Source organism: Filicampus tigris, chromosome 8 (assembly GCF_054856515.1).
Source record: "Filicampus tigris isolate MCC_2025a chromosome 8, RoL_Ftig_1.0, whole genome shotgun sequence".
Classification (NCBI taxonomy): domain Eukaryota; kingdom Metazoa; phylum Chordata; class Actinopteri; order Syngnathiformes; family Syngnathidae; genus Filicampus; species Filicampus tigris.
In genome coordinates, this window is record NC_141224.1 from 17,718,457 (window position 1) to 17,734,786 (window position 16,330).

At 39.5% G+C, this 16,330-nt stretch overlaps 1 protein-coding gene across 4 annotated transcripts in view; it reads left to right on the forward strand.

Annotated features, from left to right (window-relative positions):
* Nucleotides 1-16,330, forward strand: part of grik2 (glutamate receptor, ionotropic, kainate 2) — a 187,545-nt gene that overhangs the window by 62,325 nt on the left and 108,890 nt on the right. For all 4 annotated transcript variants that reach the window (XM_086037437.1, XM_086037439.1, XM_086037441.1 and 1 more), the window contains 3 exons: nucleotides 4,966-5,133; nucleotides 5,348-5,605; nucleotides 15,065-15,246. In XM_086037437.1, coding sequence (XP_085893563.1) covers nucleotides 4,966-5,133; nucleotides 5,348-5,605; nucleotides 15,065-15,246 — 608 coding nt within the window. The remainder of the gene's footprint in view (nucleotides 1-4,965; nucleotides 5,134-5,347; nucleotides 5,606-15,064; nucleotides 15,247-16,330) is intronic.

Genomic DNA, 16,330 nt, shown 5'->3' on the forward strand with positions numbered 1-16,330 from the left:
TACGCCTTGTGCAAGATTTGAACAGATTTAAAGAGATACAGCATACTCCTCTCTAAATCTGATCATAGATGGCTGATGGGGAAAAAAAACAACAAACCATCAAACTACAATGAAAACATGCTAACTTATATAGTGGAAACTTTAAGTCTTTAAAGTGCGCTCTGTACTGGAAATTGATTAAGTTATTTTTTTTTTTTTTGATGGGTGATGGAGATATTCCTTGAAAACATAACATGGAAGCATGGTTTATATGTGGACTGAAACCACTTGCTGCCCAAGCAAACCAATGAAAGGTTGCTTATTGATTGATAGTAAAGAGTTTTAATATTCGAGATACTGAAGGTCTCTCGGCCACCAACGATCTTGTCGGAATCTATTATATTCAACGTGGTCTAGTCTAGGACAGAGACATAGGGGATTATTCTTAATACTAGCCAAGACTAAACATTTTTTCGATGGATTGCTTCAAATGAACATTGTATGCTTTGTTTATTCACTTTTATAATTATGACGGTTTGGATTTACGGAGAAAACCTTTTAATAAAACTGGTTGCATGGTCTTGGTCTCGGCTTGATTTGGGCTAATTCTTGACTCTGTCTCACATTGTCTCTGTATTAGTATTGCTTTCATTTCTCATGACATGCCTGATGGTAATGGACCAATTGCCATTTTTGACTTGAACGTGTGGCCTTTTAGTTTCTGTCAACATCATTCTGTACAGGTACCGTATAACATTCATAACTGGATTTATATTTTTTACCTTGTTCATATATATTGAAGACCACTATTGATGGGCTGGAATAGATTCACTGTACTTACTAAGAAACAATTAGAATTGTCTATGATTTTACTTGTCCTCATTTGTCGGTGAGCTGAAGCCAACCTTAGCACAAATTTGGTCGAAAAGTGGGTTACATCAACGACTGATTACCAACCAGCGGTAACAAGTACATTTACAGTATACTGAAGCATTTTTTTTTTCTTTACGTACCAGCCTTTCTGCAGACTGTCACTAATGGTTCTGGACTGTCTTACCTGATTCAAGGACATATCAAATTTGTTCTCTGTCACGTGGGTGTGCCAATAGCAGGGTCTGCTCTTCTATCCAGTTTGTCTTTCTTGTTCTTCATTTTTTTCTCCATTTCATTTGTTATTTCGCTCATTCTGCTAAACCAAACTGCTTTTTATAAGGAGTCCAGCAATCAAAGTAATTGCTGGAAGCTGAATCTGCCTCCACCATTATTTTTCAAATAGATAAAATAATAAAAGTACCAGCATGGAGAGTACACGTATCAATTAGCAAATCAATATGATAACAAGCATGTGAATGAGTAACACTGAAACACTTTGAAGTTGTGTAACAATTTGTTTCACCATGACAGAATTATATTTTTTTTGTTTGTGTAGGATTACACATTTCTTGACACAGTCCAAGTTTTATGATCGCTTTATTCGATCGAAGATTAAGAAAGTTATGAATATTTTGGGACCATCTCTCACAACTAAACCTCTTGCATCCACTTACATCCATGTACTTTTAAGGTCACGATTTCCATTGAATTATGATTCATTAACATACATACAATAGTGAGAAGAGCATTGGCGATGGTGAGTTTGCATATTGCTGAATTTGTGAGTTGAGTAAGAACATTTCTACTCATTAAATGAGGCCCACTGAATTTGGATGCTCTTCCATTTTTATCTGCATAAATAATTTCAAGAGAGTATACAATAACCTTTTTAAAAAGATGTCTGCAAACTGTTTTTTTTTTTTTTCACATGCCATGATATTTCTATTGAAGATTCCAAGCGGTAACTAGCGTTTCTTGACGACATGACAATGAACTGTGTGGCATATTGTGAGTGACACTTTGTGCTCAAATTCAGCTAAATGCAACTTCAAATGCTATTATCACCGTCAATAAGAGGACCAAGAAGAAACTCAAGACTTTCTGAAGGCAACAAAATAACATATTCTTCATTTGGCCAAATCAGTGGCCTGATCTCAGTCCAACACACAATCAACAGTTGCGAAATTTGACTATTTTTTTTCTAAACATGTCTGTTAGGTGTGGATTTAGAAACAGTTAATAAGATCATCTGCTCGTCTCATTGGTTTGAAGCTAACTGGATTCCACCCACTATTGTTAGGGGAAGAAATGAATGACTCATTACTCATATATTCAAGAAATTCCATACTGTTGATCCAGGGACATCTATGGTTGTTTACCAATTGGTTACTTACTCATAACTAGCAAATACCCTTTAGTAAGCAATTTCAAGGGGAGTGATATGAATGGCACTTGTAGTAAATCTACAGTGTGCTACAGTTGCTGTGACTGTAAAATTATGAAAGATAATTCATAAAAGAGAATGCTTATTGTCTGTCTCTAGAGACACATAAGTGGAGCTTTTTAGTTTTCCCTCTAGAGCTCAGCTTAATTAAAGGCACTGGTTTTCTGAGAAAACGTTTTTTTTTCTTTTGCGTTAAAATCAATAATGTTTAAAACATGCATGTCACAGTCAAGAAACAGAAATGGTCTTTTAAGATGTATTTTGTGAATCTTGGTGCAGATTATTACCACTTTTATTGCCTGCCTGCTGGCTCAGGTAAATTCTAATGACATTCATCCCATGTGTAATGTTTGTTTTGAGTACGGTTTAAACCCGGAAAACAACTGTGATAAATCTGTAGACCATCACCCCTAAAGTTCACCGCGGAGGGCAGCTTCTTTTGATGATGAGAAGAGATGCTCCGTGGGCAAACAATGTGTCTCAAGTGAAAGCAGATGAATTCAAAGGCACATCTTTCCTATTACAGTGCATGCACTTTAGCGGATACTTATTCATTCCTCCAGGCTCATTATGGTATGCAAAATAGAGCCACCCCATGAGATGAATACAAATTAAAATTGAGGTGCAGTGTTGCTCGTCAGTGGTATCTTTATTTAAATGCTGGCTTTAAGCTGCAGAGAGCAAACCTTGGGAAGAAGAGGATTCGGAAGTCAACAGGTGAAATGATGGCAATGAAACAATGATAACATTCCTGCACAAGGGTACTGCACTACTGCACAGCTTCTGCAGGTACTCTCAATAAAATGTTTGGACGACATCAAGGCGCGGCGATGGTCCTGGAGTAGAGGTTCAAAGTTTGTTGATGAAGGGAAAAAAAGCCTGAGCTCCTGTTGACTGACATCAAGTCAGCAGGGCCAGGCCAAGGGTTAACCCAAACAAAACACTTCAATCCCTCACTGATGCCCTCTACAGCTCCCTATGGTCTCCATTGATTGAATCACAGGTCAGTCAGAGTACATTGATCTAAAAACCCAAGCACAGCACCCCCAACTCCTCAGGCCTTATCTTTGTCAATTCATTTGCTGGCTGCCAGGAGTATTCACTGGAGGGCTGCAGCTGTGGGGGTCCATGTGTTAAACACACTTTTCCATTCCATGTGCCTTACACTGAAGCCATTATTTTTCAGTTTTCTATTGACTTTGTGTAAGAGTACAATGAATGTCACTAGAATATACTAATGTTATGCATTTTAACTGGCTCCGTTTGTAAGATTTACTTTAGGGACCAGGCTTTATTGAATAGAAGAGGAACAGAGTCTATTCCATTGTAAGACACCATCCCACAAAAAAAAAGGAAAAAGAAAAAAAAGTATTGTTGTTTCATCGGGAAGCCGGGTTGCTTCGCGGGCACAGTCTCAGTATTTCACATGCTGCATGCCCATGTTGTCTAAGTGTGATATCATACAATCTATGCATCTCTGTATTAGTCTCAACATCCATATAACATAAGTACAAAATGACATTCATATACCTTTTTAGATTAATACTGTAAAATTACAATTTTAAATTCAAGTGATCTCTAGAAAAATGGATCATGCAAACACGATTAAATCAAGTCAAGGTGCTCAGTTATGTGTTGTATCATTTTGGAGCGGAACCCAAGTGTACAAGAGAATGATTAATAGAGAGATTTCAAGTGCTACATTATGAATCCCTTGTTAAAGACGAAGACATTCTAAACATTTTTTTAAAGAATATGTTCTATGCAGGCCCACTAGTTGAAACGAGGCATCCTGACAAATGTTGCGTTTGCGGAATATGAGCAAAATCCACCCGCCTTTAGCCATCTCAGGGGGTGGCCATTGTGTCACTTCTGTCATCTGAATATGTATGACATCACAGTTGCTCAGAGCTCAGGTTACCAATCATGGCTGAGCTTCAGAAAACAGGTGAGCTGTTAGACTGACGCTGTGTGAGGCCGCAAGCTGATTTAACACAGTTCTCTACGGGCAGCGGTCTGGTGCCCAATCTTTTTGGCACCACAGACTGCTTTCACATAATCACCTTGGAGCTGTCCATGCATTTGGCCGCTGCCGCCAACCCTCGGATCTAGCAGCCGTTCGCATGGGAGCCAGCAAAGTCAAGGTGGCCACCATAACGGTTGTTCATACTATGTAATGTACCACAATGCCAACTCCCCCCAAAAAAGGCTCACACATTGTTTGTACATGGATATTGATGCCTACGTAGTAATTTATTCAGAAGATAACCTACGAAGCAATTATTGAGGCTATGACCTGACTTCAAGATTTCGACTGTAGGCTGCCCTCCCCAAAGTCACCGAGCTGCAATATGCCTGAAAAAGAAATGCGTACTGTAGCTCGAATTTGGAGGACATACATACATATGATATATATATATATATATATATATATATATATATATATATATATATATATATATATATATATATATATATATATATCATAATAGTATTGCATTGTTGTTGCTATTACCATAAAATTGTTGTTACACTTAACCATTAACATTTTCAAGTTTCCATGATTGTTTGTGTGACCTTTGTATCACTCTCCATTCACTTTGTTTTGTATTGCCTGAATATTCCAATGTTCACTGTTGGCTGATGACAAAATGTCTTGTCTTTGACAGGAGGGATATTTGAGTCTGTTGAAAGTGGCCCATCGGGTGCTGAAGAACTAGCCTTTAAATTTGCTTTAAACACAATCAACAGAAACCGAACTCTACTGCCAAACACCACTCTTACTTATGACATCCAAAGGATAAACATCTATGACAGCTTCGAGGCCTCCAGAAAAGGTATTCTATGCTTTTTATTGTAGAGCCTGTATGTATGTATGTATGCAGAGCTGGACACTTTGCCGGTCTGTCCTTTTTGATCCGCTTGATCAGATCGGTGTAAAATCTTATAATACGGCCTCATGTTTGTGTATAAGAACTGTACTTCTCCATTGTGCATCCTCATTTTGGGTCGGTCGGTGTTCTTACCAGTGAATTTTTCCCTTTCCTCCAGCCTGTGACCAGCTTTCGCTCGGAGTGGCAGCTATATTTGGTCCTTCCCACAGTTCCTCGGCCAATGCCGTCCAGTCCATCTGTAATGCACTGGGGGTGCCTCATATCCAGACCAAGTGGAAGCACCAAGTTTCAGACAACAAAGACGTCTTCTATGTCAGCCTATATCCAGACTTCTCATCATTGAGCAGAGCAATCCTGGACTTGGTCCACTTCTTCAAATGGAAGACAGTCACAGTTGTGTATGATGACAGCACTGGTGAGCTTTCTTTCTTAATTCAAGATACCACAAATGTTAGTACTCGAGCCTCCTCAGATATTCATCTTCAGTCTTAATCAATTTCAATGCATTTTACAGGATGTTTGAAGAATTTCGGATTCGTTTTTCACCTCTTCATTGAGTTTTTGCTGTAAAATGTCTGTACAGCACGGGTACAGTGCACAGTATGGTCCAAAGCAGTGATTCTCAACTTTTGTCACCCTGCCCCCCGCATTTTCTTTTTGCCGCCAATTGGTGACCCACTTTGATAGAAAATGCAGGGCTGGACTGGTCATCTGGCTTAAAGGGCAGATGACTGGTTGGCTGGGGCAGATGTGTTGCTAATTATTTTTTTTTATCCTCCATTTTACACCAAGAAACCCGCCCACAATTTAGAGGGAGCAGCCCATTAATCCATTTACAATATAGACAGCAAACTGATCCAGTCAACATCAGTGGTCGAGCTACATGGTAGCCAAGGGTGGTCATGATTCAGAAAGCAAACAACATGGCTGAGAAGTCATTGTTTATCATACCATCTACAATCATTAATTCATGAAATAAAATGCAAGCATATCCAGAACCTTGCAAAGCAAAAAGCATCATTTAGAATTATGAAGAATTCCGAGATTATTGGGTCATTGTGCTTTTTAGATATGATTTGAAAGAGTAGGCCATTAATCGCTGTATGCAAAACAGTGGCAGCTCTCAATGGTGGAACCGGCGGTCTGGTTTAAGTCACCAGTGCAGCAATGAGAAAATTTTTTATTTATTTTAAATAACCTAAAATAAATGTTAAATAACACATGTATTAATTTTTTTAAAGGCAAGACAGCTTCATTTATACAACACATTTCACGTACAATTTAAAGCTTTATATAATAAAAACAAAACAAAAATTAAAGTATTTACAAACAAAACAAAAGAACAAAAAAAACATTTACATAAATAAAAGGTAGCTAAAATTGGCTAGATACGGCCCTGGACTGAGCCAGCGGTGATGTCTCCAAGCAGCCTGACAGTCAAAGTTTCATTAGCAGCTCTTGCATTGATGAACCAGGTGCCTTGTAGCTGCAAGAACTTGTGAATTCACCACTGACACTTTATACATATGTCACGGGAATATGCATCCATTCGGTGCAAAGCGGGTATCCCAGCTTCAAAGCTAGTCTTCACCGATTGATTATGAGGCACCGCGGCCGTGCTCCTCAGTTGGGAAAGTCCATTAGCCTGTCAGCTCAGCTTGTCTGCTTCTCCTAATTCATCACTTAAAGCCGAAATACTGGTTGAGCAATTTGAAAACGACTGAGCAATTTGAGCCATAATTGTTCTTTTTTAAATGTTTGGAACAATTAGCTTTACAGGTGTAATGAGTTAGAGGTGTTACGAGTTAGTGGGCTGGAGCTGCAAAGTATTGTTGAATCCAGTATGCACCAAACCGTGACCATTGTATTGAACAATTCAATACAGATAGATGGATGGATGGATGGATGGATGGATGGATGGATGGATGGATGAATGGATGGGTTAGGTGGGTAGGTAGGTAGGTAGGTAGGTAGATAGATAGATGGATAGATGGATAGATAGATAGATAGATAGATAGATAGATAGATAGATAGATAGATAGATAGATAGATAGATAGATAGATAGATAGATAGATAGATAGATAGATAGATAGCAGGGTCAGAAGTAAGCCAATCAGGCTATGTACAGTAACATATGTCAGGGTCAGAGCTGCATGCCAGCCTGAGAGACAAGCTGCCAGGCTCCCCTGAACTCTATCCAACACAATGAGTATTGCCTGGCTCAGACTCCTAAAACGTTCTTTAATGCGGGCATGTTCTCATTAAAAGAGCAACTTCGAGTTGGCAAAAAATTAGGTTGTTGCTGTTTTTATTTATGTTCTACGGTCATGGCATCATGCAAGTGAACAGTAAATATTGCAATTTGTCTTATACTGTAGTTCTGTTAAGTCATACATGGAAGTTTAGTTGTACATTTGCATATAACTGGACAAACAGTTTACATTGTCTGGGAACGTATTCTGTAATATTTGTACATAACATTTACCGCAATGACACCAGTGATTTTTTTTTAATGCCTCATTATCTCTTGGTGCCCTCGATGCCAGCATCTTTAGGAAGCAATTTAAAGCGTTAGAGATTAGAGAGTCTGCTAATTAATTTGCTAATATACAGTGATACCTTCACTTCCAAGTTACCCAACTTGTGCGGTTTTCAAGATACTAGCCCATTTTTTTGCAGCAGTCGAACACTTAAACCACATCCCTGCTGTTCTGAACACTACCATATTTTCAGGAATGGAATTAAAAAGTAGTAGACCAGTCTGTGTATGAGCAGTTTTTTCCACCGAGCAGGGAGCAAACAAGCAAATCAATAACCACAATGGGACTTGTCTAATAGTTCAATGTTGTAATGGCAAAACGGAGATGGCAGCAGCATGTGTTATAGCTCTCCTAGCCAGGCATGACCTCCTTACAACTCCCGAGAAAACTGCTGCTACTGCAGCTGTGGCAAGAGAGAATTTTGATGAGGCCATAAGGGAGAGGAGACTATGATACCAAAAGACTGGATTAAAAATATGATTTGTTAACACGCACATAAAGATTACTGATTAATCGTCTGATTAACTTAAATAATATACTGTATTATCATAAAAGGACCTATAGTTATGAGAGCTTGATACAGATGTCAGTTAACAGATCATTGGAATATACTGAATACAGAATATGGCAAAAATGAGAGCCCCATCACTATACTTTGAGAGTCCCATGTGCCATGTCCCTTCCAGCAATTTGTTTGAATTAGAAGTGTGTCCAGACAGCAGTCCCAGTTCCATTGTAAGTTTCTTTACCACTAAACAGTTAAGGAAAAGGCTCACCGATACTCCGCAATACTAACCCAACTTTAGCTGTGATGCATGTGTTTTAGATGTATTGTAATTATTTCCTCTTTTTAAAATTGTTTTTAATTAATTAAATGATAACCTTTGACAAGTGCAATGACAGCAGAGTGTTTTTTAGCTGCATTTTTGGCATGTAGTGGCATATAGCACCATAAAGCATGGCCCATGTGGGTCCTTTGAGGTAACGTGTGTTAGGTCTTAAACTTTGATGTGTGATTCAACACTACTTGCCACGAAAAAACTTGCTCTATTAAAGCTGGGATACACTGAATAATACATTATCAGTTGGGGAAAAAAAAAATAATAATAAAAATAATAACATTTATCCAAAAAGGACCATCGCAATTACTGTATATCAGAGCCATTATCCATAAAACTTTGTGGAAATTGTGTGGTAGAAATACTTTCTGTGTTCTAGCATTAGTGTTTGGACTTGGCAGAGGTCTCTACAATCTGCTCTTGTTTTATTGCATGGATTTATATTGCACCTTTGTCAATAGCACTAAGCCTGTTAAATTGCAACTTCTTTTAATGTTCGGTTTTGTGTAGTACTGTGTGACCTGCTGCTGACGCTTGAGCTTGAATTTGCTCACAGATTTAACGACTGTGAGAAACGAGGGCCCTCTGTGACATTTATTACTACTTCATTCATAGAAGTGGACGTAGGTTAACTTTCAGTGCAATTTTATGTATTTGTACCTACCCTATAAATCATTCTTGGATGTACTTATTTTGTCAAAGTAGCTGATTCTACTTTAGATAAATACTTTTTGTGTATGTTGGTAAAGTTTTGGTCGCTGCTCGAGGTGAATTTTATCGATTAGAATCAAGCCACCAAAAGCTATTTATTTTGCTACGATGTACAGTACCGCCGTTTTTTGTTGGACCCCAAAGCAGAGAGGGAGCTGATGCACTTGTGTAGACAGAACAAAGGAAGGAACAAAAAGGAAGACTGTATAAACAAGAAAGGGTGAGCACACACCACACACACACACACACACACACACACACACACGCAAAACACACAAAAAAACAGTCCAAGATACTAAGAAAAAATAAAACCAAACTGATGGACACTGGAAAGGGACTAGATCAAGATAGGTCATGGTCATTCTAGGGGCTGACCCGGGCAGCAGAAACAAGGTGTTCAACAGCTAGGCAGGGCCAGGCAGAAAGTCATGGCTGAGTGTCCGTCGCCAACAGGACCTGCACAACTGAAGCAGGGTCGGATGTCATATGGCAGAGACTCACAGACAAGAAAGTCGGCTTGTATTTCCACAAATGTACATCTGTATCAGATGCACAACTTTGTGCAAACCCTTTGCTTGCACCAAGAACTCCATAAAGACTGTGACACACTGACCTCACCAAACTTTTGCATCCTTCTTTTGTGATGCTTTTCTTAGGTGTTCACTGTGGCCTCTTTCATAGATGATTGATTGCAAGTAGCGGGTGGAAGCAGCATGGCATGCTGTGTACATGCAGGGTCTATACAGGTTCCAAGTCACTATCAATAGAGGAGGAGGTTCCTCAGCTATCTTTCAGAGGGATTGATCAAGGTTTTTAACCAATTCTCCTTGATTGGAGTGCATTCAACTGAAAATGTTCTCTGTGGAGTTAATTATGACCAGGTTATTCTGATGTTGTGGTGCACAAAAACAGTCTTTAATGACCATCCTGCTGTGTCTCATCGCCTTGCCCGGCACACACTAACTACTTGAATCACAAAACTGAAACACAAAACTGGCAAATGAGACATCATCAACAACAATAACAACAACAACAACAACAACACATAACACGCTGCAGGAGTAACAGCCATAAAGGACCCAAACATGAACTAAACAGAAACCAGATTACGCTAATTGGCTGTTACCCACTGCACAAGAAACCAATCAGATGGTGCTGTGGGCGGGCCAATCTGCTTTGGAGGCAGGGCCAGTTGCGCAACACAGAGAGACCGAGAGAAAGAGAGAACCAAAAAAATAATAGAGTGGTAATTACCATTATTATTATTCGGTAATTCGGTGAAATCGTCATTGTCTACGAATATATATCTTAACCATATATCACGTTTGGCTGGTTTCATGGCTTTAAAGTCCACAAATGCATCGTCTATATCACTGCTGTGACTTATATCGGAGCTCCCGCGATCGATTGTGCCGCCATTACTCCTCGAAAAAAGCCTGGATATCCTCCGACAACTCGCAACACCATCATATGTCTATTCTGATGCATTTCATTGCCTAAGCAACAGAGAATTGGATTTAAAAAAGAAAATGACGTATACGCTCTCCCGGCTTCAAACGGAGAAACACGCGACAGCGCTGCCGGCTTTAGTGGGTTCAGACAAGAGTGAGGCTTTGTCCAAATTCACAGGCGGACTGTTAATGCGGTCGACTTGGGACCAGTCCACGATCGACTTGTTGGGCACTCCTGTTCTAAAGTGTTTGAAGTTGTTTCGGTGGTGGCTATTATTATTATTGTATTAAGTTCTTGTCATAATATCGCACCAGTATCAATATATTTGATGCAGGTATATTATCAAAGGCAAAACGTTTGAAACGTGGCACTGTCAGGCTTGTGCTCAGTGCTGCATTGTGATTGACCGTCTGCCATTCAGGGCTGTGGCTTAGTCAATGGTAGATGGACCACTGGTGATGGCTCAGGAAATATGTACAAACAAATAAATTTAAAAATAATAATGATAAAAATAAGAATAGTACTTGGTGGACTCTAAATAGAGCTATTTTTGCTGACACACATTTTATGCAGATATTGTATATGCACTGATTACAAGGAAATGCATGTTTATTTGAAGAGTTCGTAACATTAACCCGCTACTTGGTTTTAATCTCTCTTCACTTTCAAAATTGACCCTTGAAACCTTTAGAACTGTGACTAATTCAATTATTTTTTATCATTATGCTCCATATCTCATAGGCAGTGTAAAATTTTGCGGCTGTTGATATAGTAAAAAGAAGCCGTGTGTTGCACATCAAGGCTTGGAGGGCAATTCCTCCACACGGATATTTATCCTAGCTGCTTTATGGGCAGGAGACTCTCTGGCGGCCCCATAATAAACACTTATAGGGGATGAAATATTCATGCTGGGTTAAATATGGATCTTAAAGTAAGGTCTGTGTTTTAGATCCAAGGCAGGATCCACTATCACTACTGGACTGTGTAGACACTTTTTTTCTGAATCTAAATATTTTTCTTCCACTATATTTCATTTTGGTCATAATAATCGCTTAAGGGGACATTCAATTTCAACTGCAAAAGGTGTTGCACCACTTGAGCTGGGGTGTGGGAATATTGCCTTGCTCAAGGGCGCCTCAACAGTAGCCAGCAAGCAGCACCTCTCCAAAAGCTAGTTGCTATTTTTACACTCTTTTCAGCAGCGGGACTCAAACCTGTGACCCTCCCAAGTCCTTATACATAAACAACTAGTGTATCCAGGCACACTGCACAATTTTGAAATGTTTTTTTTCTTAAATTCCAAGGCGCACTACACAAGTAATTGCAAGTCAAGTCGAACTATTGAAGTTGTCACACCATTAGGACAAACTGAGAGCTATGGCTTGACTGCTCAAATTGTACATTTCGGTTTGGGATGTTCTATATAAGTTCTGTAAATGGTAGTAATGCATAGTTCACATTGTTGGTAAATGTTAAAATAATCAAGAAGGAAGAGAGGTTTCAGACATTGGAAGAAGAAATAATCATGATATCTGTTGTCCCATCAAGGTCGACACAGCAAGTCACTCACATGATTTGTTTTTTTCGGCCAAGTTCTCATGGTCACACCATGGGCCATCCACCTGAATGGCACTGCCAAGTACATTCTGTTTGGTGCCTCAGGCGCCCATCGGATGGGCAGTTGGACCTCTTTCGGTCATTCACTTTTTTTCCCTTCTTTTTTTTCCTTATTTCTTTCTATTCTTTCTATTTCTTTATATTTTTAAAATGTGTTTTAAAATGTCAAATGTTGTACAGACCAGAGAGCAAAATATGAATATGTTCAATTTCCACTGCAATATTGACTTGCAAAGGTGATACACACATTATCTGCACAGCAGTGTGGAGATCCCATAGGAAGACAGGAATTAATATTTGGCAACTGAATCAATGTTATCCATGATGAATGACAAATGTCAAGTATTGTGTCATTAATAGTGATGTATTTGTTGTTGTATTTGAGAGGAAATACATATTGTACTATAATGCTCCAAAGTCTGGTGAATGTTCATGCAAGAAGGTGATTCTGTTGAAAATAGGCCAGTTACAAGGAGGAAAGGATTCGACTAACCTTGCCAGCAAGCTGAATTCTCGCGCTATTTGTGAGTTTACGAAACCCAGAGAATCCATCTTTGACGAGCCCGCTGATTTCCTCCGAGTCGCACCACTGGTAGTGTAGAACGGGATATGCAGCTGTGATGAAACTTTTCCTTGTTGATAATAGTCTTGATTAAAAAATCAACATCTTGTTATTTAAGACGCACTTTATCCGCATATTTACAAAAATGACCACTATAATCAATGCCATGATGCCATTTGTGCCAATCATCAAGATATCAGGACAAAACTAGTCAAAACAATGCGCATGCCAGTGACGACATTTTCATCCGTTGCCGGGATTGGTCAAAACAAACATTTGGTAAGCGTGCAGAAGTTGCCACATCATCCATTGGTTCAAATGGTGTCAAGTTCTTATTGTTTAGAAAGACACATGTGTCTTGCTTGGAGGTAGGCATGGTGGTGGGAGTGTTATGGTCTGGGGCTGCATGAGTTCTGCTGGATTTGGGGAGCTACTGTTCATTGAGAGAACCCTTAAAGCCAACATATATTATGACAAACTGAAGCAGAGGATGATCCCTTCCCTTTGGAAACAGGGACAGCATCCACTGCAACGTCGGAGATAAGGAGTGGTGTGTGACCGGGCCGAGATTTCTTCTAGTCAACAATGATCTCCTCTGTCTTGTCAATATTGATGATCAGATTATATACTTTGCACCAGTCTAACCATGTCTCCGACCTCTCCCTATAGGCCAGTTGATCATAAACCGGGTTTACATGGAGCCATCTATTCCGATTAGAAAGAATCCGAATAACCAATCGGAATGAAAATGCTCCATATTAACACCCCAATTGGAATAGAAAGGCCGAATCAGAATGAAATTATTCATCACAGGGGTGGTATATTCCTTTTGCCAATCCGAACGAGTGTCATGTAAACAGTTCAACCGGAATGCCCAGGCTGGGTCCAGTCTGCGCATGCTCTGTCTTAACGTAAATGCATAGTGACTTCGTTTTACGTACTTTAAAATGGCAGCGTCTTACCAGAGCTCGTCTGCGATGCGAGAACTTGTTCTAAAGTACTGGTAACTTGTTTTATTATCAAGATGCTGCTTTAATTAAAGCGTTAAAACAATTGTGAATACTGTGCTAAATAAATGAATGAACTCCATCTTGATAGATCATGTGATGTTTCCATCCATCTCCGCATGTCACATGGCTGTAACACGGCTGATCTGATCAACAGGGTGGAGCAAGTAAACAGCTGATTGGAATAGATCACGTCACATGTAAACAGGTGACCAGAGAGGTTTTCGGAATGAAATCATTCCGAATGACAAAAAAGACTCCATGTAGACCCGGCTTGAGTCTTTGATGAGGATCCCAACAGGTGCGTCATCCACGTACATCAGAAAGTGGTTGGAGTTGTATCCGGAACGACAAGGGGCTGAGGACACAGTCTTGCAGGTAGACAGTCTTTAGGGTGATGACATTGGAGAAGTTGTTTACATGTACAGACTGAGTTCTGTTAGTGAGCAAGTCCTGTAGCCAATTGCATAGAGGGGTGCTGAGGCACAAGTGACCCAGTTTGCATGTCAGATCCTGGGAGATGATCATGTTGATCGCCAGGCTAAAGTCCAGAAAGAGCATTCACATGTGGGTGTTTTTATCCTCAATGGGCTCCAGGCTCCAGTGTAAAGCAGAGGAGATGGCATCATCTGTGTCTGTCTGTCACTGTCGGATGTCCATCTTGGTTCCACACACATCAAAGTGGCAGGGTTTAAAACGGGCAAGAAAATTCAGGTACTGATTGCTAAATAATAAATTAATATTTTTTGGAGCAACCTCTTAAATTATTACTGAAGGTTTACACTGTTTTATCAATTGTAGTGGTATACACAAAAATCATGCAAAAAAAGAACCCCTCCTGGTCATTGTCCAAATGCTTGTGGACCCAACTGTACATTGTTTTTCAAAAAAATGAAACATTGTGAATTTGTCTGAGGCTGAAAAAGTAATTAATTATTAAGCATTTAAATTGGGTTCAACAGACCCTAATGGGCTACAATGCAATTGCTGTCACGTGCTTCATTATAAGCCCTTGTTACCTTGTTTCTGTGGATAGGTGTCTTTTTGAAAATGAACAATACTGACTCTGTTGTATTTGCTTTCACAAAAAGAAATGCCATGAGATAAAACATGTAATGGTATTTTTTTTTCTGCTATTTTGAAAGGTCTAATTCGATTGCAAGAACTTATAAAGGCCCCATCACGGTACAACATTCGATTAAAGATCCGGCAGCTTCCTGCAGAGACCAAAGATGCCAAACCGCTGTTAAAGGAGATGAAGAGAGGGAAGGAGTTTCACATCATCTTTGACTGTGGACATGAAATGGCTGCTGGGATCCTAAAACAGGTGTGCATCTGTGTTTGCGCGTGTGTTTTGATTGAACTGCAAAACACATAATTAGAATACTGAGCAGGATGTGGTACAGTGGTTATTGGGCTCCAGAATTCAGATCTGTCATGAAGTCTCTTGTTTCTGGACTTAAAGGCAGGACACCAACAGAATGATTGACATCTATTTGAAAGATAAACTACGTTTGAGGCGAAGATCCAGTGGCGGTCAGCAATGAAAAAGAGCAAGTGTCCTCCCAGGTCTCGTTATAGCGACATACAGAATTGTGATTCCAGAAGGGGGATGGCAAAAGCAATCTCCTGCTCAGCAATCAAAGAAGCTAGAAAAACTAATTCTCTCAACTTCAAGTTTCACCAAGTGTGCATTTCTTTGTTTGTGTCTACCTTAGACCTAATTCAAAATCATCCAAATGATGTGATTCCTCTCTAATTGTTAATTGCTTTATTTAGTCACTCAATAAAAAAAACAAAAAAACAATTCCAACTCATCCTAGCAGCTGCTGTCCAAAGTGGGACAGAATAATTGGCTGTACATTTTATTCAACTAAACCTTGCAAATGTTTGGGAAGAGAAACACATCTCAGGCAATGTCTTCCAAACTGGGAAACGCCAAGCCTGGGCCAAGCTAAGCTCTCTGTCATCTTTCCGGTGGCGGGACACAAAGTTCCCCAAAGGGCTGACTCTTAATAGTCTTAGTTCTTTCTAAATTTGGGACTTTTAATTACCACATTCAATCATACTTTTCCATTTTTTCATTCCAGGTGACACTGAACTTTTTAGTACCCTAAAGCAATTATTCCCAACCAGGCTGGTATGGCACCCTAAGCCATGAGAGATCATCAAGGGTGCAGCATATTATTCACTTTCACTTAATTCAATATTTATTATTTATTAATGCTAGTCATTAATGATAATTTTGTTCCAACGCAACTTTAAGGACAGACAAAGTCACCTTCATAAGGTCAAAACAGATGGGTGAGATTGAGAGGACTCATGTTGCAATGCTACCGCAATGATGCGGTTGGCATTTGATCTAGCTGATCAAGTTTAATGTATGATGCCTTCCATGTTTTGATGCAGTA